General features: G+C 52.6%; 1 protein-coding gene across 2 annotated transcripts in view; it reads right to left on the reverse strand.

Annotated features, from left to right (window-relative positions):
- Positions 1-25,671, reverse strand: part of DLGAP4 (DLG associated protein 4) — a 57,988-nt gene that overhangs the window by 25,799 nt on the left and 6,518 nt on the right. For both annotated transcript variants that reach the window (XM_075563677.1, XM_075563678.1), the window contains exon 2: positions 228-589. In XM_075563677.1, the coding sequence (XP_075419792.1) occupies positions 228-589 (362 nt within the window). The remainder of the gene's footprint in view (positions 1-227; positions 590-25,671) is intronic.

The following is a 25,671-nucleotide window of genomic DNA, read 5'->3' on the forward strand; positions in this document are numbered from 1 at the left end:
TCACTGGGACAATCCGGCGGGAGCAAGGGCCTGAGGCTGCAGGCTACCGCCCTCGAGGTGACCACAGGAAGACATGGCAAGGGGTGGAATAAGTTTGGCCACTTGGGCTGACCTCTCCCAAACAGACCACCTTTTACCCAGGAGACCTAGTGGGCCCCGCCAGATGTAATTACACGCAGGCAGGTCCACGGGACAGAGCGAGGATGCAGTGCAAAAGGGGCCCCTACTTGTATTCCTATCGACGACAGTTTTCTTTTGGGGATGGCCTCAGCGTGGGGCTCCGAGCTGGTCAGTGTCCCCTGGTCGCTCTTCAGAGCAGCATGCTTTGGAGGCGGCTCAGGGGCCTCGGGGCCTGGGGCAACTCCACCCCGTGTGACGCTGGGCGGTCGGGTGCTGCTGTCCAGGCTGTCCGATGAATTGCTCAGGCCTGACTGGCTCGTCACCTCACTTTTGTGGTCCTGGCTATCCAGGTAGGTGTCCTGAGCAGACTCAGTACTGCTCTGAACTGTGACCGAGATGAACGGCTTTGATGTGGTGCGCGGAGGAACTGGTGGCGGGGTCTTCTTATACGCCACTAGGCATGATGAACCTGCAGAGTGGTGAGAAGGAAGACAAGGGAAGGTGAGACCCGCTGCGCTCGCAGCCCCTTCTAGGTCTGAGGTCCTACCTGACCTGGTCCAACTTCTGACCTTGACCATTCCCTCAGAGAGGAGTTTGGGCCCAGGAGAACAAGGATCAGACACAGCAGTGACCAAGACAGACAAAGATCCTGCCCAACCTCATCCAAGGCCAAGTCTAGTGGGGGGACACGCTCTACCACACAGTCACACACAAAGGCGTTACCCAGTCGGGACAGGACCTAACCTAAGGGCTCCAAGCAGCATTCTCTGAGGTCGTGGTGACACAGAGCAGAGGTTACAAGCACAGTAAGGGATGACGACTACCCTTGCTTGCTTCAAGCTGAGAGACTCACTGCTGCTTCGTTCCCGGCCTCCCTGTTCTCTCTGCTTGGATGCCCCCGTCTGTCAGCTCAAAGGCCAACATGTCCTTCAGGGCCCAGTTAACGACCCCTTCTCTGGCATGCTTGCCCGCCTTCCTTAAGAGCCGCCAGGACAGGGCCAACTCCTCCTCCAGCAAGCTTCAGGAATCACAACCTGCCACAAGTGGGCACTGGGGTCCTCTCTGAATCCCATTCCCAGCCTGGCCTGGAACGGACCCACAGTAGGGGCACAGGCACTGAAGGCCCACTGCTTGCTTCTCAGATGCAGAGAACTTTTTGTTTGAAACAGTGATTTTCAATCAAAAGAAGTGGATTATTATTATTTTTTTTTTTTAAGAAGTGGATTATTATGAGAGGCTGGATCAGGCTTAATGTCTTTTCTTGTACCTTAACTCAAGTTGCCCTTTCCTCAGTGAGGACTTGAATCAAGCTTCTCATCTAGTCTATAGATACGTAAGTTCAGGTCCTGCCTTCAAAGAGCTTCCAGTCAGAGAGGGTAGGGTGGTAAAGATAGCTCAATGGAAGCTCACAAAATGAAGCCCAGTACAAGAGCTGTGCTCATGGGACAGCAAAACCCACCCCATTTGCCACAGTGAGCTACATCACTCATGTACTGCTCATGTACATCATTCATGTACTTACTCTTGAAATAGTAAAATTAAATATGCAATTACTATCTGAGAAGACTTCAAAAAATTCATTGAAAAGATAGTGGAATCTCCCCCTCAAACTTTCAGATGCCCCCTCATATAACCCAGTGATTTCAGTCGTGGGTATAACCCAGTGATTTCAGTCGTGGGAATTTATCCCAGAGAAATGATAACGTATCACAAAAATGCAGACACGTTGGCTTGAGGCATCCCAGGGTTAAGGCCCACTAATGTGTTTTGTGCTTCCGTTTGATCTCCCAGTTTGTAGTGCAGTGATTTCAGGTTTCACCTCCACAAACAACTACTTCCTTTGTCAGGAGACCAGAATTGGGTGGTGTCCAGCTCCTGAACATTTTGATCCGAAAGACTATAGAGGAACCCTGATCAAAAGGAAGGGAAATACAGATCACAATTACAAATTCTCAAAGACTCCAGACTTTTTGGAGCCATGGAGGCTGGATAAATCCCTGAAGCTATTGCCCTGAGATCATCTTTAAATCTTGAACCAAACATGACCCCTGAAGTCTTCTTTAAGAAAACCACCCCAATAAAATGATTTAAAAAAATAAAATTTTTAAAAAAGAAAACTGACCACAGCACCTTGAAAGATTAGATTGGAAAGGTAGGGGACAGAGTTCATGTTCAATGGAAGGGAGACAGTTTAGAGAAGGAGTATGACAATGATCACACAACTTGAAGAGAGGCCTTAGTATCGCTGAAATGTACATGTACACATGACAGAATGATCCAGTGTGTCCATTTTCAAAATCAAAATGTCAATTTAAAAACCGATTAAGTGAAAATATGCACGGATAGTCACAATGCTGTGTCATAGCTGAAGCCTGGAGACCACCGTCCTCCAGGGAGTTGACCATTAACTCGGCAGTAAGAGGCATGAACTATTTGACAAATCCAACACCAAAGAGTCTCAAGGGAATCATGCTGAATGAAAAACAGCAATCCCCAAAGTTAGAGACTGTAAGATTACATTTATATAAATCTTAAAAATGACCAATTACAGAGCTGGAGAAGAGATGGAATGGTGGAGAGAGCAGAAGAAAATGGTGTGCTTTTAAGGGGGCAACAAGAGGGGTCTTTGTGACAATGAACTTTCTCTCTTGACTGCTGGCTAGATGAGCTTCCCAAATGTGCTGAAGTTCCACAGGATGTCGACAAAACTCAAGAACTAGTAAACCAGTCAATCGGAGTAAGATAAAAAAGAATGTATCTATGTCGATAACCTGCTTGTGATAGATTTGCAAAACGCTATGATTGTGGCTTATTTCTTAGACTTCCTTATCAATCTATATCCAAAAATGAAAAATGTAGACCAAAAAAAATCCACCTGTCTGCCCTGCCCATCTCACAGTCGGCTACAACGCTGATCCCTGATTCCAGGAAAAGAGAGACCGCCCTAGCAACAGGAGCTTTGGTGAGAGAGCTGGTTCAAACCCCATCAGGAGGACAAAGGTAGAGGCCACAGGGAAAAAGGCCTGGGGGATGGGAGTCCTGTCTGCTTCCGGACTGCTCTGGGTGTAAGAAGTACTCTGGGGGCTCTTGACTGAGCACCCACTTCCCACTCATGCTGTTCCATGCCTCCCAGCCCTGCTCAGGCTTCAGGGAGCCTACTCAAAAAGACATGATCTCAGACTCTCCAAACCAAGAAGGGTGTGTTTGAGCGGCAGGCAGCCATTTCTCTCGGTGAGGTGAACAAGCATGGGGTGTGCAGTCAGTCCACAGAACTACCCTGTCACACCCACTGGGTGAAGATGGACAGCCCTGCTCAGGGACAGCAGCTCTTCAGTCACAAGATGGGTTTTGTGTGGCCTTTGTGTTTTTGTCATTTAAGCTACAATAACCCTGTGAGATGAGGATACATTTTTTCCCAGTTTACAGATGTGGCACACAGGGTCCAGGGCGGTTAACTACCTTGCTCAGATTCCCCAGAGATGTGTAGCTACGTCTACTCTACAGTCTCTGACCCTGCTGGGGAGGAGGCTCCAAGAGAGGGGGTTTTGCTGATCACTGGGCTGCACAGCATCCTGGGGCAAGCTGTCGGAGGAGGAGGGGCATAAATGGAAGGCAGACTTGTTTCCAAGCCTGGCTTCTCCTCAGGTCATTCCCCTTGTCTGGTCAGCAAGCACACAGCCCTTCATACTAACAGAGCATGCATGTACTGTTGCACACTCTCTCACCACCTGTCTCCCCTCTTCCAGGTCCCCCCTCCCCTGTGGTATCTCCCATCGCCATGACTTGCGGGTGGGGTGGGGGTGTGTCCCAGGCCTGAATCCCTTCTCTCCATTCGTGTCAATTCTTGGAGGTGGGGGTGGAGAGGGTGTCCAGAAGTACGGGGACGGGGTGCAACCTGACAAACCTCACCTAGAAGGCTTACCAGCTGTCTGTGGTTTCTTCCTTGTACGGAGGAAGGGGTTACACAGGCTGCATCCCAGAAGCTAAAAGTCCTAAAGCCAGGCCTGGAGCTGGTGGGGTTCCCAGCTGGGCCAAGCGCTGTTATTCGGCTGCCTGTGGCCAGCTCAGGGCAGCTCCCCAAGGCAGCTCTCGGAAGCTAGTGGCTATCTGTGTGCGCAGTCAGACTCCCTGAGGCCTCTCTGGAAATATTTGGTCTAAACATCTGTAAGGAAGTGGGATTTCTGTCCTGTACAGTAACAGCGACACTTTTTTATTAAAAATGCATAATTTGTAAAGGAAGAAAACTCAGGGGCTGCAGTTTTTTGGGGGAGTGGGGGTGAAGGACATGAATTAATCTCATCCTGGATGAAGTTGTGGATGACCTAGGCCAGGTCCTTGAACCCCCACCATGTCCCCACCTGTGGGGTGGAACCGAGCCAGGGCCAGAGTACTGAGCCTCTAGTTTCTTGCTCCAGACAGTGGCTGAGGTGCAAGCCCTGGCAGAGGGAGCCAGTCATTAGCAGGAAGGTGAACCTGGGAGAGGCCAGGCCAGCCGTGATAAGAGGAAATGTGAACTCATCTTAGATTCTCTATGTCTCTGGGGTCTAGGCCACCGCCAGGTAAATGTTTGACTAGCAGACAACATCCTGGGGCCTTAGGGTTCCCTGAACAGCAGGCAATGAGCGAGATCCCCTGCCTCTGCCTTCAGGGCATGGTGTATAGGACAGCGCTCACTATGGGACCGCCCACACACGCAGGCCAACACCTCGACTTCTCACCTCACCCTACTGTATCCCTGACACTCTGGGCCCGCCCCTGCACAATGCGGCTGTTGTCTGCAAGGCTCTGATCAACTCCTCACTTTCACACCCAGAGCACCATGGTAAGCCTCTCCACACACCATCACACCAGCTTCCCTGTGGATGGCTGGGCATGTGGGGCGGGCTGGGGAAACTGTCTGTCTTGGCACAGAGGGTCACAGTCCAGGCTCAGGGTAGTGCCCCAGGCAGGCTGAACAAAGGAAGGAACCTCACGATTGTTCACCCCAACATCTTAGCTGTCAAAATTCAAGACGATCTGGTCAAGGTGACACCTCTCACCACCTCAGTATCCAAAGTTCTAGCCCACCTCCCACACTCTGAGCCCTGCACGCTGCTCCCGCTCACCCAGCTCATCAGCGTCATCTCTTGCCCTCACAGCGTGCTCTCCCTCCTCCCCCAGCTTCATTGCGCCATATGCACCCCACCCCAACACCACACTCTCAAACACCCGAGTCTGCGCATGCACATGCTTCCTGGGGCCTCTGAGCTACTCATCCCACCCACCGCTGTTCCTTCTGGCCCGGCAGGGTCTGCCCCTTTCCTCCTCCCTTTGAGGATCAGCTGGAGCATCAGGCTATGGCCATGTGCCAGGATGAGAGCATTCTCGGAAATGCCCAGCCCAGAGGACACGCAGGCATCGCTTGCAGACTAAACTTTTGAGGGAAGCAAGCACCCCAGAGATCCAAGCTGTTAGGCCCGAGCAGCCCTGCACCCTCCAGAATAACTGTCCTGGGGCGAGGTCTGCATCCAGCAATGTACAAGAGCAAACACAAGCGTCTGCTCCTCCCCTCTGGGAAACATGCCCACTTGGTGATGGGCATCTCTCCAGTCTGACAGCCCCGCCAGCTGATTCTTATACAGAATTTGAGGATAGGGGAGTATGAGAGTGAGGGGGAGTGAGTGAGGCAGAGAGGCGTCTGCTGGGCCACAGCCACCAGCGCTCCTGACCTGCCTGCCTTCCTGGGCCATATGCATCCCTGTTCCACCTCTGGGCCCTACAGGAGCCAGGGGTCCAGGCCTCCTCCATGCAGCCCGGTGCAGCCCTGGACACTCAGCCAGCCTCTTGGCCCCATAGCTCAACAGTCCTCATTTCACCTGTGCTAGGACCTCCCCTGCCTCACTGTAATTTCCACTGTCACCCCAAACAAAGTTTCACCCACCAGACTTTGCCCCAGGATCAGAGTGAATCTGCTTCCTCATTTTTGTTTCAGTGTCAAAGGGATGGCCAAAGAGAGTGAGATGCTCAGCAAAGTGGCTGTGACTCTAGCTCCTGAGAGTGGACAGACCCAGCAGCTCCAGGAAACTAGCCACCTGGCAGGTGCCTTGGAGGTCAGGCTGGACTTGGTCTGAGGCCTGGATGGCTCCACCCTGCAGGCTGCTGGGGGCCCATGTTTGGAGGGGAGGCTGAAGAAGAGGCTGGGCCTCTACAAAGGGGGCAGAGAGTATGGGGGCCAAGGCAGCGGCAGGGTTCAGCTCAATGGCCCACAGAGGGCAAGGCTAAAACAAACAAATAGAAAATAAAATAAAAAGAGGGCAGGGCTAACCTTGAACAGAACCATGACCCCCTAACCCTCGGGGGTGGCTCTGCAGGCCTCATCAATGGAAGGGATATATGCCAGTCCCTCTCCCATCCAATAAATAACTTGTCAAACCACACAGTTGAACCAGGTAAAAACAAAACCCAAAGGCCCCACCCAGTCTTCCCATCTCTCTCCATTTCCTCTCCCAAAGAGGGGAAGCTGGAAGCGAACCCCCAGCAGCAAGGTCAGGGGTAGGGGGAGACTACTCTCAGTCACCATCTTGTTGACAGCCGGTAGCATACCCCCCTCTACTCTAAGAGCCCAAAAGCTCTCAATAGCTCCCCACCCCCACCCCACCAAGTCCCCCTGGGGATCCACCATTAGTCCCTACAACCAGGTACTTCCCAAAGGTCTCTTCCCTTAAATCACTGTCCTCGGCCCTGCCCCCAGGCCACACATCCCTCTGTCCAATGGTGCCACAACCCACCCAGAGAAGCTGGAGTAAGCCCTGCAGTGGGGCACTCAGGAAGCCCTCAGGTCCCAGAGTCCACAGAAGTCAAGAGGTTCCAGCAGAGTCCCAGAACTGAGGCAGGGGCCTGTCCTGTCCCCAGGCCCTCACACATTCCAGGATGTGAGTAAGCACAATGAAGGAGCAGCTGGCCTCACTGAACACCGGAGGGCCAGGCCGGAGTCCAGCACTCATGCACACACGACCTCCTCTGATCCAGCTCCAGTGAGGTTGGCAGTGCTCTTGCCCCAATTTACAGATGAGGCTCCAAGAGGAGGAATGGCTGGGGCTGGGCCTGAACCCCCTAGCCTCTCCACCCAGCCTGAAGGTTGACCACGACCCTGTGCAGCCCTCTCTGCACTCAATCCAGGGAGGCAGCAGCACTGAGCAAATCAACTGCTTCATCCACAGATGCAGTGTGACGCCCAGTGAGCTCTGGGTAAAAGCCAAGGAGATGACAGTCAGCCAGGGCGTCATAAGCATGGTTTCTGGATGAAGGAGAGAGTGGTCACTACTTGAGTGACAGACTGGGACCTTTCTGGAAGATGCAGAGGTAGAGTGGGTCTGCAGGATGGACCGGAGTCACTGGGTGGCAAGGGATCTGCAGGGCATTCAAGTCAAAGGTGTTCGTGAGCAAGGAGCAGGGCAGCCAGTAGCAAAGCAAGACAGATGCGGTGGTTTCCCGGCGGACACAAGATATGGCCTGAGGCAAGGAAGCCAGAGGGCTGCTTGGACAATGGGACAACAGGAGCGGAGTCACACTCCTCACAAAGTTCCTCCAAACCACTCTGGCATCAGGATTCCACAGTGCACAGGCCGACAGCCGCTGGGAGAGCGCGCCGCCCCCTTACCAACAACCCTGGGCTAGGCACTAGGCATCTCTGTCTGGGAGGGCAAGGCTACGCAAGCTGAGCGTGTCTGGAATTAATTCTAGCCTTCCCTGCCTCGAGGCATTGTTCCGCCAGCGAGGGGACCCCCGGCACTCGGTGACATACATACTCCTGAAGCCTGGGATTCCCACGCCTCGTACAGACTCCCTTTCCTCCCTCCATAACCTCCTGGACCAGGTTTCCACTGTCTTGCGCCCAATCCCTTGGCCCAGCCCACCCACCATCTCACTCCAAACAAAACACCAGCCAAAGGATTTTATTTTTAATGCAAACTGGACTGCTTCCTCCCTTTTCTAATGTGACAGCCTTGGAAACCCACAGGGGGTCGCTGTGAGTCAGCATTGACTCAATGGCAGTGACATACAAGTAGCTAACAGATAAACTGAGGCTTGGGGAAGCAGAACGACTGATGTCCAATCTCGAAGTACACTCACACACACATCGCATGGTAGAGTGGGAAACGGTCGGGCAACTCTGGCGAAGCTGGGTGGGCGGCCGAGGGAAGAAGAGTGGCACACATCCAAAGCAGTGGGCATCGAGAAATGTCCGGGGGAAAACATCTTACAAAGAAACCACCCAAAACCCCACGTTTCTGAAAGGTGGCAGAGAAAGCAAGCAAACAAAGCCTCCAGCAACACTGCAGATTTAAAAGCCCCATTCCAGAGGGAGGCCTGGCCAAGGCCTGTCTTACACCCAGACATAGCTCTGGGAGGGGGACGTTCTCAGAGAGGGCACACTGATGGGAGGTCAGGCCCTTTACCTTCAGAGTGGTGCTCTGGTTCTGGGGCAGTCCATTCACCCTGTGTGGGGCTGGAGCCCTTTGGGGCCTTAGTTTTCCTGGTGACAAACTAAGTCTGTCAGCCTAGAATTCAAATGTCTGTGGGGACCAGGCTTCTAGTCTGTCACACAGCTGTCACATGGAGACCTGGATCCAACAATCCCAGAACTGTCTAATGTGTGAGAGAAGCCAGAAATCTGGATTTTGAAAAATAATGTTAATTCAAAGTTTTACGAAACATTTGGTACACGGCTGTGTCCCTAGTCTGTAAACACTGGAGCGGATGCCCTCAGACCTGGTTGCTCCTTCTGGAGCTGCGACCCCCTCACTGCATCCCTGGAAGCCGGCCGGTGTGTGCTCCCCTCTGGAAAGGCCCAGGGGAGCTGTGAGATGGAGGCTGCCAGGAGGCACTTTGGAGGGCCAGGCCTGGTTGCAGGCACTCGGCACCAAGGCACAGGTGGTGGGAGAGCCCCATCCAGAGCACAGATGCCAACCACCACAGGCTCCATTGGGCCTGGAGCAGCTGCCTGAGAGGGACCAGTTCGGTTGCTAGGGCAACACCCTCTACTCCCTCCCAGAGGCAGCTGCTCCTTAGGAAAACCTCTCCCTCATACCCAAGTCCTGGTTAAGGGTGCGCTGTGTTTGGTCCTGAGGGGCTGGGGAGGGGACTAAGCAATTACCTGCAGCTAGTACTCAGCGCAGGGCTGATTAGGGGACTGCGTGGCACCCTGCCCCCATGATTGCAATGGCCCAGCGCACCAACTCCTCTCCAGGCCCATTGCCCAACTGCGGCCTGGAGAAACGAACGGCTCAAGGGAACACTGCTGGCAGTGAATGGAAACGCTTATGATCTGAGCTCAGGTTTCCAGACCCCAGAGTGCTTAGCATTTGCCTCTGAACCCCAAGGCTGAGGGCTCAGTGTGGCCTGCCAGACCAATTCCCCACCAGTCAGGGTCCCAATGTCAAAGCAAGGTTGACAATTTCCCCAGTGTCTCCTGGACCAGAACTCCAGCACCTGGCAGAGAAGGGTGCTCTGTCCTGCCATGACTGGTGCCCACAATCCTTCAAGTCCCCTCTTCTGGACATATGGCAAGGCACCTCACCCGGAACCCAGAACCCTGCCATGTACTTCCTTCCTCAGTCACCCAGGGCTAATCCAACTTGGCCAAACTGCGCTCCAGCCTGCAAAGTACGGCCCAGAGAGGCGAGGCCACTTGTCCCAGGCCACAGAGCTAGCTGCGGAGACTGGAAAGGGGAGGTGGAGGAGTCTCTGAATTGTAGTGATCCTCAAACTAGGTTCCAGGGAGACTCCTGTCTCACTCTAGCGAGGGGGGTGGGCAGAGCAGAGCAGCTCGGTTCGTTTCACTAGAGAATTCCCACAGGCTATTTTGAGACCCACTAGACAAATGCAGGCTCCTCAAACTACAAGTGAGGAAACCAAAGACCAGCGAAGCAAAGGGACCTGCTTTTCCTGAGGATCAGGTGGAGATGTGGCAGAGCCAGGCCCCTCACCTGTTCCTTTCCACACCAGGCAGGGTGGAGAAGGCTGCCCCCAGAGTCCTCAGGAAGCCACCACCCACCTAGGACTGGGCCCTGAATAACTGCTGTTTCCAGAAATCAGCCCCCACCACCACACCCAGTAAGCAACCCATCAGGCAACATTCACCACTGCCTGCCCATTCTGTGCTGGAATCTGCCACAAATGTCGCCTTATTGTCCTCTGAGACAAGCAAGCTCTGCCAACAGCTCTGCTCAGAGGCCTCGCCCCGCCACCCCAGGGCATCTTATTACTGTCACTCCCCGGAGCCTGAGCTTTAGAAGCCAGCTCCCAAGCTGCAGTCATTAAGCCAAAATTTCCTCACTGCACACCTGAACTAGAACCACTAGTGGGAGTCGCTGAGGAGACTGCCCCAGCCACAGAGTCGTTATAGCTTCACCCAATGCAAAAACGGGACAGGCTGGGGAGAGGCAAGACTGGACCTTTTGAAATACTGGGTAGAGATGAGAAGACACTGGGGCAGGGAAACTAGAGTATTGGGAATGAAACAACCAGAAAACCTTAGAGGAGAAGGTGGGGGGCACTGTGAAAAGCCTAACTAATATCACCGAGCAACCTGTGCAAAAACTGTCACATGGGAGCCTCATGTGTGGTGTCAGCTTTCACTGAAAACACAATATACACTACTAAATAAACAAAGTGCACTGTCTTTCAGATACAAGCTCTAGCACATGGGCTGCTTTGCTGCCTTCCCAAAGCCTAATGTCTCAGGAAGGAGCCCTTGAGGGACACACATGGTGACGAGCTGAACTAAGAACCGAAAGGTTGGCTGTTTGAACCCAGCCAGTGGCACCTTGGAAGTAAGGCCTGGCAATCTGATTCCCAAAAGTCTCAGCCTTGGCAACTATGTAAGCAGATCTACTCTGCACACGTCGGGCTGCCAGGGGTCCAAATTAGCTTGACAGGAGGCACCATGAGCAACCCACCCCCATGGGGGTTGTCCCAGGAGCCCAGTCTGGGAAGCACTTGTTAGAAAGAGCCTCCAAAAGCTGGTCTCATTCAAGCGGGCTGACGTGAAACTCTGCTGGTGAGTCACAGAAGCCTGGCTCCTTAAAGCTGTTCACCGGCCCCAGTGTGCAGTGTGCACAGCCAGATGCTGCCTGGCCCTGTGCACCCCAGTTACTGGCCTCTTTGATCAAACAGAATGACCAAGCAGATCCTAGAATAGAAAGACGAGTAACAGGCTCATTCACTGTGCCCAGAGTGACAAGTGGTATATCGGGTGTCAGAATCAGGAGCCAAAAACCCTGGGCAGCCCAGAGATGGAATGAAGGAAACAGGCCAGGTCTGAAGGGGGGAAACGGTGAGTTCAGTTCAGGGTGGCCCAGGCTCTGGCTGGCTTCAGAGCTCATCTTCCTGAGTTTATGATTCCAGACGAGCAAACTCTATCACATACGGACAAAATGCCTCAGCAACTCCCGAACCCAGCACATACAGTTGATTCGAACTCACAGTAACAGACTCTGTGGGACAGAGCAGAGTTGCTCTTTAGGTTTTTGATGTTGTAGATCTATGCAAGACCAGACAGCTTCAATTGTTCTCCCCTGGAGAGGCTGGTGGGCTTGAACAGCTGACCTGTGGTGAACAGTACCACAAGCCCACTGTATCAGAGATCTTCACAGTGACTCCAGGTGAGCACAAATAGTACCAGGCCTCATTAACCAAGGAAAGGACTAGGGAGGGGCACACCTCACTGAAATCTGGGTGAGGTCCTGGGCACTACAGGCAATGCTCATTCCGGTTTCAAACGAGCTGGCGGAGGAGACTTCAGTGCACACAGACAGCAGTCTCAAACCCATCCCACTCTCACTTATTTACGGAGTTGTGGTTCGGGGTGTGGGGTGGGGAGCTAGGCCCTGGGTGGGCACAAGGGACACAACAAATGTCTTTGTCTCTAAAAAATGCCTGGTCACAGCCACAGGGATAGACGGTGTCTGACTCAACAAGAATGCCATGGCTGATTGATGATTACCAGACTCATCACATGAGGTATGTGACACATGTGCTCCGTGAGTCAGGCCGAGTCAAACACGATGATGGGGCACTAGGAGAGACTGGGATATCTAGCCTGAGTTACACAACCTTTGTGGTGCTTGAAGACATTATTCATTGTTTTCTAAACCATCACATACATGGACATGTGGCCCCAGAGGGCCGCACTACCACTGACCGGCTACAGGCAGGTGGAGGTTATGAAGGGGAAGTAACTGCCTCATTAAGCGGAGGAGCTTTCTGGGCAGCAGAGGGACCTGGGAGGTGGCCAGCTGGGCAAGAGGAGGACGCTGAGCCTCCACAGGTGCCACCACTCAGATTCTCTTTACGTCTAAGGTGCTCATTCTTTGCCCTCCTACATCAGACCCAGCTCTGGCCATGACACTGCTACAGCTTCTTTCTAAGTGACATCTGTAGCACAAAACTTTTTTTTTTTTGTCTTCAGAGAATTGTTTTCCACAGAGAACATGACAGAAGGGGAATGTCAAGCAGGGAAGTGACACCGAGAACTAATGCCAGGGTCTCAGATGGCAAAGTCGGGGTTTCATCAGGGAATCAAGCAGATTTCTACCTGAGATGAAAAATAAATCCCCAGCACAGAAGACCAGCCAACACTTGCCACCCCTCCAAACACATTATGTTATAGAAACTGCTGGCAGGTTAGGAGTCTCGAGTCTAGCATGTATTTGCTGTGTGACTTAGGTTCCCTTGGCCTCAATCCCCCATCTATTGTTGCCGTTGGTAGGCGCTCTGCAGTCGGTTCCAACTCAGAGCAACGCTATGTGCACCGGAACCGAACTACCCGGTCCTGTGCAATCCTCACGATCTTCGCTAGGTTGGAGGCCACTGTTGCAGCCACTCCGTTAATTCATCTCACTGAGGGCCTTCTCTGCTGACCCTTACTTTACCAAGTCTGATGTCCTTCATCTGTGCCTCCTGATGACATGTCCAAAGTACGTGAGACAAGTACAGCACCCTGGCTGTTCTTCTTCTAAGACAGGCTTGATCCTTCTTCTGGCAGCCTGTAATACATTCCACCATCTTCACCAACACCACACTGCCAAGGCAGCATGTTCTTGGTCTAATTCCCTGGCCAGCTTATGCCGCAGACTGGATTCCCTTTGTTCCATGCCACTGGTCTCAGTTTTTACAGTATTGTCAGCATCCTCTTGCTTTCCACTCTGTTTGTTCTGTTTTCATCAATCTAGTTTCCCTTCCCCTCTGTCTTCTCACCTCTGCCCTGGGATATACAAAAGATCACACATTAGCCTTCATGGACTTATTTTAATTTCCTTCAGCCTCAGCTTCAACTTGCATATGAGCAATTGATGGTCTGTTCCACAGGGGACCTTTGGCTTTGTTCTTTTGAAATTGCACTTTTCCATTGTCTCTTCCCACAGATAGTCTATTTGATTCCTGTGCAGTCCATCCGGTGAAGTTCATGTGTAGTAGCTGTTCATGTTGTTGGAAAAAATAAAAAGGTATTTCCAGTGAATATGTCATTGGTCTCGCCAAATTCTATCATGCAATCTTCTGTGTTGTTTCTAGCATCAAGTTCTAATTTTCCATTTGCCAATCTTTCCTCTTTTGCATTTCAGTTATCAATAATTTCCTCAACTTTTGCATTTCAGTTACCAGTAATTATTAAGACTTTGGTTCTGTTTAATCAATTTCATACTGCAGAAGTTGGTTAAAATGTTCATTTTCTTCCTCTCTGCATTAATGGATGGTATATAAATGTAAGTAATAGTTCATTGCATTAACTGGCCTTCCCCATAGTGTTGGAATATTACCCTTCAATGACAGCACTGTCCTTTAGGATGGACTTTAAAATGCTCTTTGTGACAAGGGATGAGGGATGCCCTTCCTCTTCACCTTGTCCCTCTGGGCAGAGCAGACACGATCGCCAACTTCAAAATGGCCAGTTATCAGTCCATTTCAACTCAGTAATGCCCAGGATGTCAGACAATGGTCCACTGTTATCCATACAGTTTGCACTGCCCCAGTTTTATAAGAAGTAGATCAGATTTGTCTTCCCTTAGTCTGGAAGCTCTACTGAAACCAGTGCACCAAAGGTGACTCTGTTGCTATGTGAGATACTGGTGGCTGGCTTCCAGCATCAACAGCAACGTGAAAGCCACCACAGTATGACAACCTGACCGATGAGTGGTGGCCTCTCATTTATAAATGATAATAGTGGTCTACTCCACTGGGAGGAAGGGCTTTGTGGGTCTCAGCCACATGAGGGTAGGTGAAGAAATGTCCTGTTAGTAGCTTTTAGGACTCATGCATTTGTGGAACAAAGAGCCAACAGATTGGCTGTCCAAATCACAGGTCCTCCAGGGATGCCACAGGCCAGCAGCTGGAGGCTTCCGCTCTTGGGCAGAGGTAGAGATGCCAATGCTTGTGAGACTGAACATCTTCTCTAGGGCTGGGTGCCCTGAAGACTGACAGCTGTCACCCACCCCAAGCCTCACTTGGACCATCATGGTACTAATATTTGAATGGAGTGACCACTAGCCTCCCTGCCTTGTCAAGCACCTCTAACTTCTCTCGGCCATCCCTCTTCCTGTTACCACTCCTCTAACTCTCAGCCTCCCAGGCCACTGCACTTGCTTGGAATACTTTCCTTTTGAAGGATTCCTCCCCTTTCTCCAGGTCTGTTCTAGCCCCACTCCTCCCTCCACAAAGCCTGTGCCCCCCCCCTGCCCCACCTGTCTCCATGTGTAGATGTATCCACACCAACCCCTCACCTAACTAACACACTTCTCTATAAGCTAGGTCTACTTTGCTGCTCCCTTTCCTGCTTCTCCCTGAAAATAGGGAACCGTGCTGTTCCCCTCCAGAGACTCCATCCCGAGCCCCAAAGAGGGGCCAGCCAATGCCTGCTGATCGCCCACCATGAAGACCTCGAGGATGCAGCATGTCTCCCAGGCAATCTCCTGAGAGGCCACCGCTCTGCAGACCCTGTGGAGCCCACACTACTCTGACACATGTGGGTCATCAGGGGTCAGACTCTGAGACTAACCACAGAGATCCGAGGGCAGGTTTCAGCTACACGCTTCCTCCCCCCCCCACCCCAATCCATAAAGCTCCCTCCTCAATTCTCCTCCCTGGCAAGCACATCAGGGTGTGCTTTTGGGGAGATCTCTGTGACAGAACACTTATCAGTGAGAAATTTGCCAATCTCCCCCTTCCGCCCTCAGAATCCCATGCCCACACGGTCAGGTTAAGAGACAGTATGAACTGGGTAAACGTTAGCAGTTACCAGATGTTTATCGTCTGCTCAGCGGTTGCTGGCCACCTTACCCCTGACTGATTTGATCCTCCCAATAATCCTGCTCAGAATGTTTTCACCATCCCACCCCCCCCAGGCTGCTGAGAAAACCGAGGTTCAGAGAGGTTGAGGGATTTGCTCACCGAGTCACACTATGTGCTGAATACAAATCCTCAAGATTTCAATTTTTGGAGTCCAACTTTTAAAGCATCCGGTCTCACAGGCAACAGAAATATAACTTCGCTGCAACAAGACTGATGCACGAGCTTCACAAGGAGCAGAAGAGAACTCTCTCAAAGACTCACAGCCACGTTCCTAGAGGCGCAGGATGACGGTGGCCTTTACCTCCGCAACTTCTGCCACTTGAGGAGTTGCTCTGCCCTGATGTTTTTGCAAATGCTGGGTCACTTCCCCAGGTGCAGGCTTTCCTGCCAGATCCTTTTCTGCTCTCATAAAGAGACCTGTGACATCACTTGCCCCTCAAACTCTGTCTCTTCCCTCCAAGGACTGCCACCCATCAAGTTAGGGGCTGCCCTAGGTTTAGGACAGTGCTAGCTAGTGTCACTGGGCATGCTACTGCTGTCTGACTGGTCGTTTATGGCTGTGTTAAGAAGGGCCCTGAAATGCTGTATGGGCTCAGTGGGAGAGTACTGTGCTTGATTGGTGCTGTCTGTTCTGGCCCCAATACAGGACTGTCAAATTTGAGCCATTTATTGTGCCCAGAGAAGGTGATTACTAGAGAGATGCTTTAATCTTCTACTCTGAGAACACCCAAGCACTGACTCCGATTCTCAAGCTAAGCCTCCCTCTCTTACCCTCCCTCGCAGGCTGACGGGCACTAGAATGTCACAATGTTTTAAATCCAGTAAGATGGAAAAGCTACCGTCTGTTTTACAGGTCACTGACCTTCAACAGACTAACAGTGAGCCCTAGACATTTGTACCTAGTAATGTGAAGTGACTGAGGAAGGAGCCTTGCTGGTACAATGGTGGTAATGGTGTAGTGGGTTACATGTTGGGCTGCTAACCACAAGGTCAGCAGTTCAAACCCACCAGCTACTCTGTAGGAGAAAGATGAGACTCTGCTCTTATAAAGACTGACAGTTTAGGAAAGTTAACAGGGCAGTTCTACTCTGTCTTATAAAGTTGCTATGCGTTAGAATTAACTTGATGGCAGTGAATTTGTTTAAGTGTGCGAGTCTCTGTTTCTTCTGTGAGATGAAAACCAGAAGCCTGGTCTTCTTGCCTTAACTACATACAATACTATGCCAGAATAGACTCCTCCAGCCTGCAAACCAAGGCCCAGTCATTACCTGCCTCACTGATTTGGGGAGGTTCACCCACCAGGAAAAATCGACCCACTTCTAGTGGCATAGTGGCTACTCATTGGGCTTCAATCCACAGGGTCAGCCGTTTAAAACCACAAGCCACTGTGCAGGACAAAAGACTAGACTTTCTATTCCCGTAAAGGGTCGCAGTCTCGGAAATACACAGGGGCAAGTCTATCCTGTACATGGACTTGTGAGCAGTGAGTTTGAGGTTTGGTTTTGTTTTTAGTTGCCAGAGGAGGAAACTGAGGCCCAAACTGTACAGTGAGTACGAAGGAAAGTTAAGGTTTATGCCTGCACACTATGATGGACCCATAGCCCTCTCATCCCAATGTCCTGCCTCCGCAGCCTGGCTGTGCATGGCTCCACGCCATGCAGCCGTGTCGGAAGCTAGACCTGAGCCTGGCTTGCGACGAAGCTCTTTCCCAGGAGAGGCGCAGCCTGTAACAATCCCTGCAACACAGCCACATCAACTCAGCTCTGCAGCATACACTGAACTGCAGTTAACCTCTACCGCCACGGCTCATGGCTTGGAGACGTAAGCCCATCTCTTCCTAGTCTTTTCTGAGCTCTCGAAGATGGGCTTATGGGGACCAGCCCTATGCATCAATTTTTTTTTCTCACCAAAATAACCACACACACACACACAAAACCCTCACTGCTGTTGAGCCAATTCTGACCCACAGGGACCGTGTAGGACAGGGTAGAACCATCCCTGTGAGTTTCCGAGATTCACTCTTTCCAGAAATGGAGAGTCACCTCTATCTCCTGCGGAGCCGGTGGGTGGTTTCTAACTGCTGACTTTCCGGCTAACAGCTAACTCAAAACCACTACACCACTAGGACTCCTCCCTCACCTAACTATAAGTCACCAAACATTGTGAAATTCCTTGAGAGTCAACCCAATAGGAGTTCAAGACCCTGGGGGTCTGGGGCGGGCTGGGGATGCACTAGCGTCACAGAACCTTGGAAAAGGAGCCAGACCGGAGGTTGTGTGGTGATACAAATCACAACAAAACAAAAACAAAGCCGCATTTACTATCCACGTCTTGTGACATTGTAGAAAATGGAAGCTACGTCAGTCCTGCTGGCCTAATGTCATAAGCTCTGTATAAATTACCGTCTAGAATGCTAATAACCCGTTAAAAAGAAACAGCCGCTTCTTTGACCTTAAGCAGAGGTCCTGCGGTAGAACAGAGAACCGTGAACAGAGAAAAGGTCTTTGAATCTTTTTGCACTCTGGCATCTGCTCCCCTCTACCCCTGCCCTCCTGACTAAATTGTATTACCCCTAAAAGCAGCACCCTGGACGGCAGCCCTGCCTCCATAAAAAGAGGAGTAACAGGAGGGCCCTGTAGGGGAAGGGAAGTTCACAATACATACCAAGTGCCGAGGACAGCATCAGGGTAAGAGTCAATACAAGGGAAGAGTTCTACGTTCAGTTAAAACCAAAACCACTCTCAGTTCACTCATCACTGTACCTCTGAATACAGGGATGCCCTTGGCGGCTACGAGTACAGCTATTGCCTCAGACCCAATCAGGCTCCCCAGACCAGTCTCAGCCCCTCAACCCCTCAGTCTACCAACTCTCACTGGAGGGGCTGCACCTTGGCTCTTCCCAGGTCTGCCCTGCCTGTCTCTTTTCCACAGCTCTCCACGCAGCCAGCCTTGGAACAGCCCCTCTCTGTACCTCGTGTACTCAGGGCTCTTATCACAATCGAATAGGATCTTACTTATATTGCCATTTGGGAGTTTAAGAATGGCTGATTGTCTGGGAGAGTGGAAGGGTGGAGTAGGAAGGAGGGAACTGCTCCCACACATTGCTGTCCCCTTTGAAGAAACTGCTGAGGAGCAGTAGCAGTGGATAGCAACCCTGCCTTTACTGGGCGCTGCCCACTAAGCCCCTGTTCCCCAGACTCCACCCTGGCTACAGGCAGGGACTGCCACCACGCCCCTGGCAGAGCAACAACCCGTCAGAAGCCTGGGAAGTGTGGGAGGGGCAAGATGGGGTTTCAAGTTAGGTCCAAATCCTCACCTTACTGGGGTCTAGGCCCCAATACGGCATCCCGCGCCCCCCCGCCCCCCCGCCCCCCCCCCCCAGCGAAGGCTCTGACTGCGAACTCCAGCCATGGAAACCCAGCCGACCTCGCCTGGCTGGTCCAGTGGGTCTCCTTCCTACACAGCCCTCCCTAATCTCTGTCCACTAGAGCCTGTCCGGCTGGGAAGGTGGGTCGCCTCCTTCTAAAGCCTCAACTCCCTTCACACCTCACACCAGAAAGAACCCTGTCATCTGTCATCATGACGGACTCCCCTCCTCAGCCCCACTCAGCCCACTGATGGCGTTTCAGTCTCAGAACTCAGCAGTCTTCCGTTATCTAAGTCTGCTCTCAGCATCCTCTTCCTCCCACCCCTAGCAGTGACTGCAGCAAACTTGTGCTCCCTTCATACCAGATCCCGTGCTCAGTCCTGGGCACACCTTCTCCCTTGTTCTCACACCAAGATTACTGTCACCAAGCACTCTATTTTGCAGGTAAAGAAACTGAGGCCCTGAGAGATGGGCAGTTTGTCTGAGGTCTCTCAGCTTCCAGGCGGCAGCCCCCATGACCTGGATCCCGTTGTCTTGACCACAGGGCTCTGTTGGTCTGGCTGACCTCTGTGGTGTGGGCTGTTCCTCACAGCACGGCTGAGCACTCACAGCCCGGCTCTATCACCTGCACCTTCCTGCACCCAGCTGGCCAGGTGTGGACTATTAATCTTGGTGGCACCTACTGTGTGCCCAGGTTATGCACTCAGGGAGATGACTTGAACCTGCAGCTCTGTGCCTGGGGACTCTGATTTGTGCAGGGGAGAAACACAAAAATCGCATTTGTTGAAGCAACAAAACTGATACCATATCCGTTTGGGCAAGGCTGAGCGTTTCCTTAGAGAAAGCACAGAGAAACAGGAACTTGAGACCCCAGCTTGTCAGATAACAGCTAATCTTTAAAATCTGCTGGCCGACCAACCTGGGATCACGTTATTCTCTCACCAGCCTCTTAGGACCCAAACCAATTCCCAGGAGCTGAGCAGAGCGCACTGAGGGGCAGAGCGGAGGGAAGATTCTGTGGTTGAAAGCCAAGAAGGGTCTTGCCCGAGGCCACCCAACAACTCAGCGGCAGAAAGAGCTGTGAGGCGCCAAGGCTCCTGCTTCCCTCCCCCCCCCCCTCCCCCCCCCCCCCCCCCCCCCCCGCCTCTGTCCTCAGGACTGAACAGGGACCAGGGCAGAACGGCTTCCTGCCATCCTGGAACTCACAGAAAGTTTAAAGGCTCTTCTCAGGGCGTTTGTGCTTACCTTCTGAGGGCATGGAATTGTTCTGTGACAGCTGGATTTGGAAGGGCAGGATTTCCTTCCCAGCCAACATAGACCCAGCTCCAGCTCAGCCCTGCCCCGGAAGGGCTGGAGTTAAAAAGGCAGCAGCTTCCCACCTGGGGGCCAGGCTGGAACCACACCCAGGTGAGGGTGACTTCATCAGGGAACCCGTCGGACTGGCCGTCTCCCAGACAGCCACAGCCACTGGCCACCGCCTCCCTGCGGCTGAGCCCCGAGGGGGCCTCCAGAACAAGGATGGGAGTGGGTAGCCCAGGCTCACTCTCCTAGTGTGGCTGGCACAGGTTGAGGGTTCTCTCCCCCCACCCCCACCCCAGCTACACAGGCGGAGCCTGAAGGAGCTGCTGCTTCCTGCTTCACCTTTTCCTTTCACTTTGATTTTTAACCCCAAAATGAAACTAAAGCAGCCTGGGATGCTGGGAGACAGCTAGTTACTGGCTGTGGGCAAAGGGGGACTGGCCACCTAGCTTCCGATCTGAAATGGAGTCAGCTCTCACCTTGTTCAGCTTTGTTTCCCCAGCAAACAAAAATCGAGGGAGGAACTAGGCTAGTTACTCAAATATCATTTTAAAGTAAAAACAAACAAAAAGCACTTTACTCCTTCCTTCCCTCCCACCCAGTATCTCTGCTGCCACCAGGTGTGAAAAAGGAGCTGCAGGAGTGGACCGTGGGTAGGGGGGAGGGCGGAGGGTCCTAAAGAACCTTCCCAGAGGGTGAGGCAGCAGCAATACAGAGCCTGTCTGGTGTCCCCACATGTCTTTCTAACTCCCTCACCTTGGCAGGCCCTGGGAACCTGAGGCAGAGGAAATTCAGCAAGCCTTCAGCACAAGCCTGACCTTTCCCTGGCATAGTAAGAGATGGCAACCGCCAACAGCTGGTCTAGAAGTCCCAGCCCTTGCAAGGGGTGGGAGGCCATCTGCTAAGACGGACAGCAGCCCACCAGGACTGGGCCAGACTTCCCCCACCTTGGAAATGAGGGAAATGGAGGCTTCGAGGTGGGCAGGGACTCAGCTCAGTAAATATTTGCTGGGTAAATGAGTTCACTGGCCCAGTGTTGCCAAGCAGGGGCAACACACAGCAAAGGGGCTCACTGAAGAGGACTTGGCATGGGGGCGGGGGCATCTCTCCTTGGAGACAAAGTCACAAACGGGTACTGAGAAAGCAGGGGCAAAGTCCCCTCCCCCAACTCTGGCTCCACTGGGTCAACCTCCAGCCCAGGGCTTCCTTTCACTCACTGCACTGGACTCCTTGGCTGGGGACTGCTAAGTGACACTGGCCAGGCCCCTTCCCTCCCTGGTTTTGTCCTATCTTAACCAAGGAACTGTATCAGAAGCCAGGGCCTGGGGGGAAAGGAGCTTTTTCAAAACATACATTCTCAGTCTGGAGCGGAGATGACTGAAGTGTGAAGGCAGAAGCAGCCACGCCACTTGCTAGACCTGCTTCACAGAGACAAGCTCACAGGCAGAGCTGTGTGTCCCAGGTGTACTAAGGGAGTGTGCCCCGCAGCACTGCCCGCAGCAACAACACCTGGGTGGAGTGGCCTCCGGAGTGAAAGAGGCAAGGTGCAGAACCATGTGTGGGCAATATACCACCCTTCTGTGACACAGGAGATGACCCTGAAATGAAAAACAAACAACCAAACAAAAACCCAGTGTTGCTGACTCAACTCAAAAGCTACTGGGCAGAGAACTGCTCCAAACTGAAATTCCAAGGCTGTCATCCTTGCGGAATGGAAGCAGACTGCCTCATCATTGGCCCCTCGAGGGGCTGGTGGGTTTGAATGGCTGGCCTTTTGGTTAGCAGCCATGCACTTTAAGCATGACCCCACCAAGACCCCTTGTTCAGGCATAGCTGCGTATGTGTTCATGGAGCATTGAGAGACTAGGCAGCTAGATGGGGACTACATTTTCACTGGGTTCTTTTTAACAGAGTCTGACAATTTTAACTACATGTTTTGCCTTGTCAATGAATGCGTAATGTTTACATGCAAAAACAACACACACACACACACACACACACACCCCAACTTCTCCCGAGACGGCAGGAGGCAGGGCTACACACACACACACACACACCCCACACCCCCCACACCCCCCCCCCCCCAGCTTCTCCCGAGACGGCAGGAGGCAGGGCTCCAGTGCCTGGATTTTGTGGTCTGGGTGGGGCAGGATGATTCTAGGGAGCAGTGTGACCTTGGGACTGAGGGAGGATTGAAAGAAGGCTTTGAAGGGTGAAGGAGAAAGATGGGCTTTCTACTGCTGTAAAGGGTTCGAGTCCTAGAAATCGAAAGGGGCAGTTCTACCCTGTCCTGCAGAGTTGCTATAGGTTGGAATCAGCTCGATGGCAGTGAGTTGAAGGGTGAACACCTGGGAGGAGAGGGTTCCTACTAGGAAGAATGGGGAAATTAAGTCAGGCTGGGAGGATGGGCAAGGGGAAGGGCGCTCTCAAAATGTGATCCCTGACGAGTCCCATCCTTTGCCTCGGAGGTTGGTTTTCACTTGTGGGAAGTGAGGGATCTGAGCTACAGTCGCTTCAGCCCTGACATCCAAGATCTGCCTTTATTGGCTCTCATTTAATATTAAAGGAGGCGAGCAAGGCCCCCAGCTCAGCACATGGCCACACAGTCCACAGCTGTGAGGGCTGTAATCAAGCATTTGGAGGCGCCAGAAAATTCAGGCCAGGTTCGAAGGTACAGCAGCCTGGGGGTGACTGTCTCTGGTTGAGTAGGAGCATATGGCCTTCTGCCGAGACACCCTCCCTCGCCTTCTTGTTAATAATTAAGTCATGACTGGAGACCTTTCTGTTGCTTCTGAAATAACTGTTTTCAGACTGGTGGCCTTGGCTTGTTTGACCATGATGTGCTGGGGGGGGGGGGCTCACAGATCACTGGTTCTTAAGACGGTAGATCTATGCCACCCGCTCAAGCTCTAAATGTCTGCAGTAGGAAGAGTCCAGGATGGAGGGCAGGTGTCCTGGGTGGACATGGCTAGATGAGGCTGTGGGTTCTGGGAGGATGGAAATGAAGTCTGCTCTGACTGCCACTGTGTCTTCAAGGCTAGTGCACTGCCTGGCAGCCCTTAAGAGACCGACCGAATAGATGCACTGGAGCCCTGGTAGCACAGTGGTTACATACTGGGCCGAAATCCACCGAGGTTGGCAGTTCAAAATCACCAGCTGCTCCAAGGGAGAAACATGGGGCTTTCTACTCCCATAAAGAGTTACAGTGTCAGAAACCCAGGGGCAGTTCTGCCTTGTCCTATCTGGTGGCTATGAGTCAGAATTGCCTCGATGGCAGTACGTTTGTTTTTGGTGACTAGATGAACAGCTCAGCCACTGAATCCCAGAGTGCCCTTGGCCAAATCACTTGCTACTGCTGAATCTCAGTTTCCTCTTCTGGAAAATGAGGGCAAGAAGAACAGCAATTACCTCCTAGGGATGTCTAAGAGCCATGGAGAGAGGTTGTGTGAGAGTGCTTTGCACATCCAAAGCAGGCTAAACCAAAAAGAAGGCGCATACCAAGACTGAGCAAATCTGCGAGAAAGCAGTTAGAAAACGGGAAAGCAGCGATCAAATGAATTACAACTGAAGCAGACACACAGGTCACTCTAGTCCACTGTTCGTTCCCATGTCCAAAGTATATTTTCTCAGGTCTCTATTCTAAGGAAGCACAAAAGTTCCTCATCAAAACCTTTGTCCAGATTCCAATGTGACACACATGGCTACGGTTACCACTCTAAGTACACTACAGACAGCTGGGCACTGAGATTATTTGCCAAAGACCACACTGGCAAACGGGGCCCTGAGGGTGTTAGTGGAGTAGAGGGAGGAGCAGCGGTGAAGGGAGCAGGAGGATGTGTCCGACATGTGGGTGCCCTGCCTCATGATCAAGGTGGTGCTGCACAGAGGGGAGGGGAGAATGATGGGATGGGTGCCCTTGACCAAGCCATCAGCCTCCTTCCATACCCCGGAACCAGCCACTGTCACCTTCCACAGCAATTACTCGCTAAGTGCCAATTCCTGACTGCAGTCTGGAAAATTGGAACCAGGCTCATCACCAGGCTCGCTTGTGTTAGACAGGTTGGAACACAAGTTCCTTCCTGCCTCTAGGCGGTGGACTCCTCAGGTGGGCCAGGACATCCTCGATGGTGGAAGCTGGCTGAGAATGCCGATGGGTTCTACCATGGCCCCCATTACTGCTAAATGGGAGACACTTTTGGAGCTGTCTTCCCAGTGTGACATACAACGCTGCTATGCAGGCTCCTCCCTGACTCTCCCTCACCCTCAGTGCTAGCTGGCAAAGCAGGTGTGTGTGTGTGGGGGGGGGGGGGGCACGATCTGAGGACTGCCTCTGTGTGCCCTGAGAGCAACTGTTCCCTTTCCCAGCAGCAGAACTGAACTGTGGGAAGAGGCAGGTTTGGGGTCAGTTGGCCTTGGGCTTGCGCCACATTTGGCCTTATCTGTAAAATGGGGATGGTAAGGCCACCTGCCTGGGGCTTGATGTGAGGATTTCATGAGGGTGCCTGTAGAAGCTCTGGCAGAGCCTAGGCAGAGCAGGTGTATAGAGAATGTGTTCAGACTGTTACTTCCTACCCCCCCCCCCCCAAGCCAGCGACACCCAAATCTTTCCCTTTGCTCCAGTCAGCCCCTCTCACGGGCTGGGCGACTTCAGCTGGCATGCTGGGACACTCTCCTCTGGAAGGACAGCACTCTCCAACTGCCCTTCCCATTCCCACGGGCCCGCCCCAACCTCGCCCTCTTCTCTCATCTGGATGCTTGCAAAGCCTCCTCCCTGTCTTCATTCTTATTCACTCGAACTCAAACTCACTGGCCCAATTCCTCAACTGGTAAAACTCCCTGCGCCGGAATCTTCCATGGCTCCCCAAAGCCTCAGCTTTTCAGCTGGTATCCAACACTGGTTGCAACTTTCTGGCCCCTTCCCTACTTTCCATCTTGTGTCTGCTGCATCCGCAAAATTCACCTCCTTGGTGTGTCCCCAAATACTTGCTTACCTGCTGCCCGCCCCCCACACTGTCTTTGCACACACCATCCTGAGAGCTCCAGCCCCACCCCCTGCCTGGAAGAGGCCAGGCCCCCCTAAAGAGGGCTTCCCTTTCCTCTGGCTCCGGAGTCTTTCTTCACAGACAAAGCCTTCCCTCAGCAGACACTTAATTACACACAGTCATGCAGTCTCTCATAATTGTAGCCTTGTCTCCCAGTCAGCCATACGTTCCCAGGGCCAGCAGCCCCGTCTGTTCCTCTCCATCCTCAGAAGCCTGGCTCAGAGTGGGGATGGGAAGGGGGAAGGCAGGGGTGGCGGACGGGGCAGGTCCTTGGGCTGAAAGTGCTTTTCAAGCCCGAATCAGTTCCAGGCCGAGCCCATTCCAGCTCCAACCACTTGGGCTGCCTTCTTTTGCACTTGTCCTCTGAGGCAACTCTTCACTTCTCTAGCAGCACTCAGGGTGGGGGGGCCCTTGGGGGAGGGCCCGGGCTAAGGTTCTAGTTTGGCCCTGGAAGGGTCTTGCTCTCAGATCCTAAGTGCAGCCACCCCAGCCCATCCCCTACTGCATCAGCTTCCT

This window comes from Tenrec ecaudatus, chromosome 12, assembly GCF_050624435.1.
Source record: "Tenrec ecaudatus isolate mTenEca1 chromosome 12, mTenEca1.hap1, whole genome shotgun sequence".
Taxonomy (NCBI): Eukaryota; Metazoa; Chordata; class Mammalia; order Afrosoricida; family Tenrecidae; genus Tenrec; species Tenrec ecaudatus.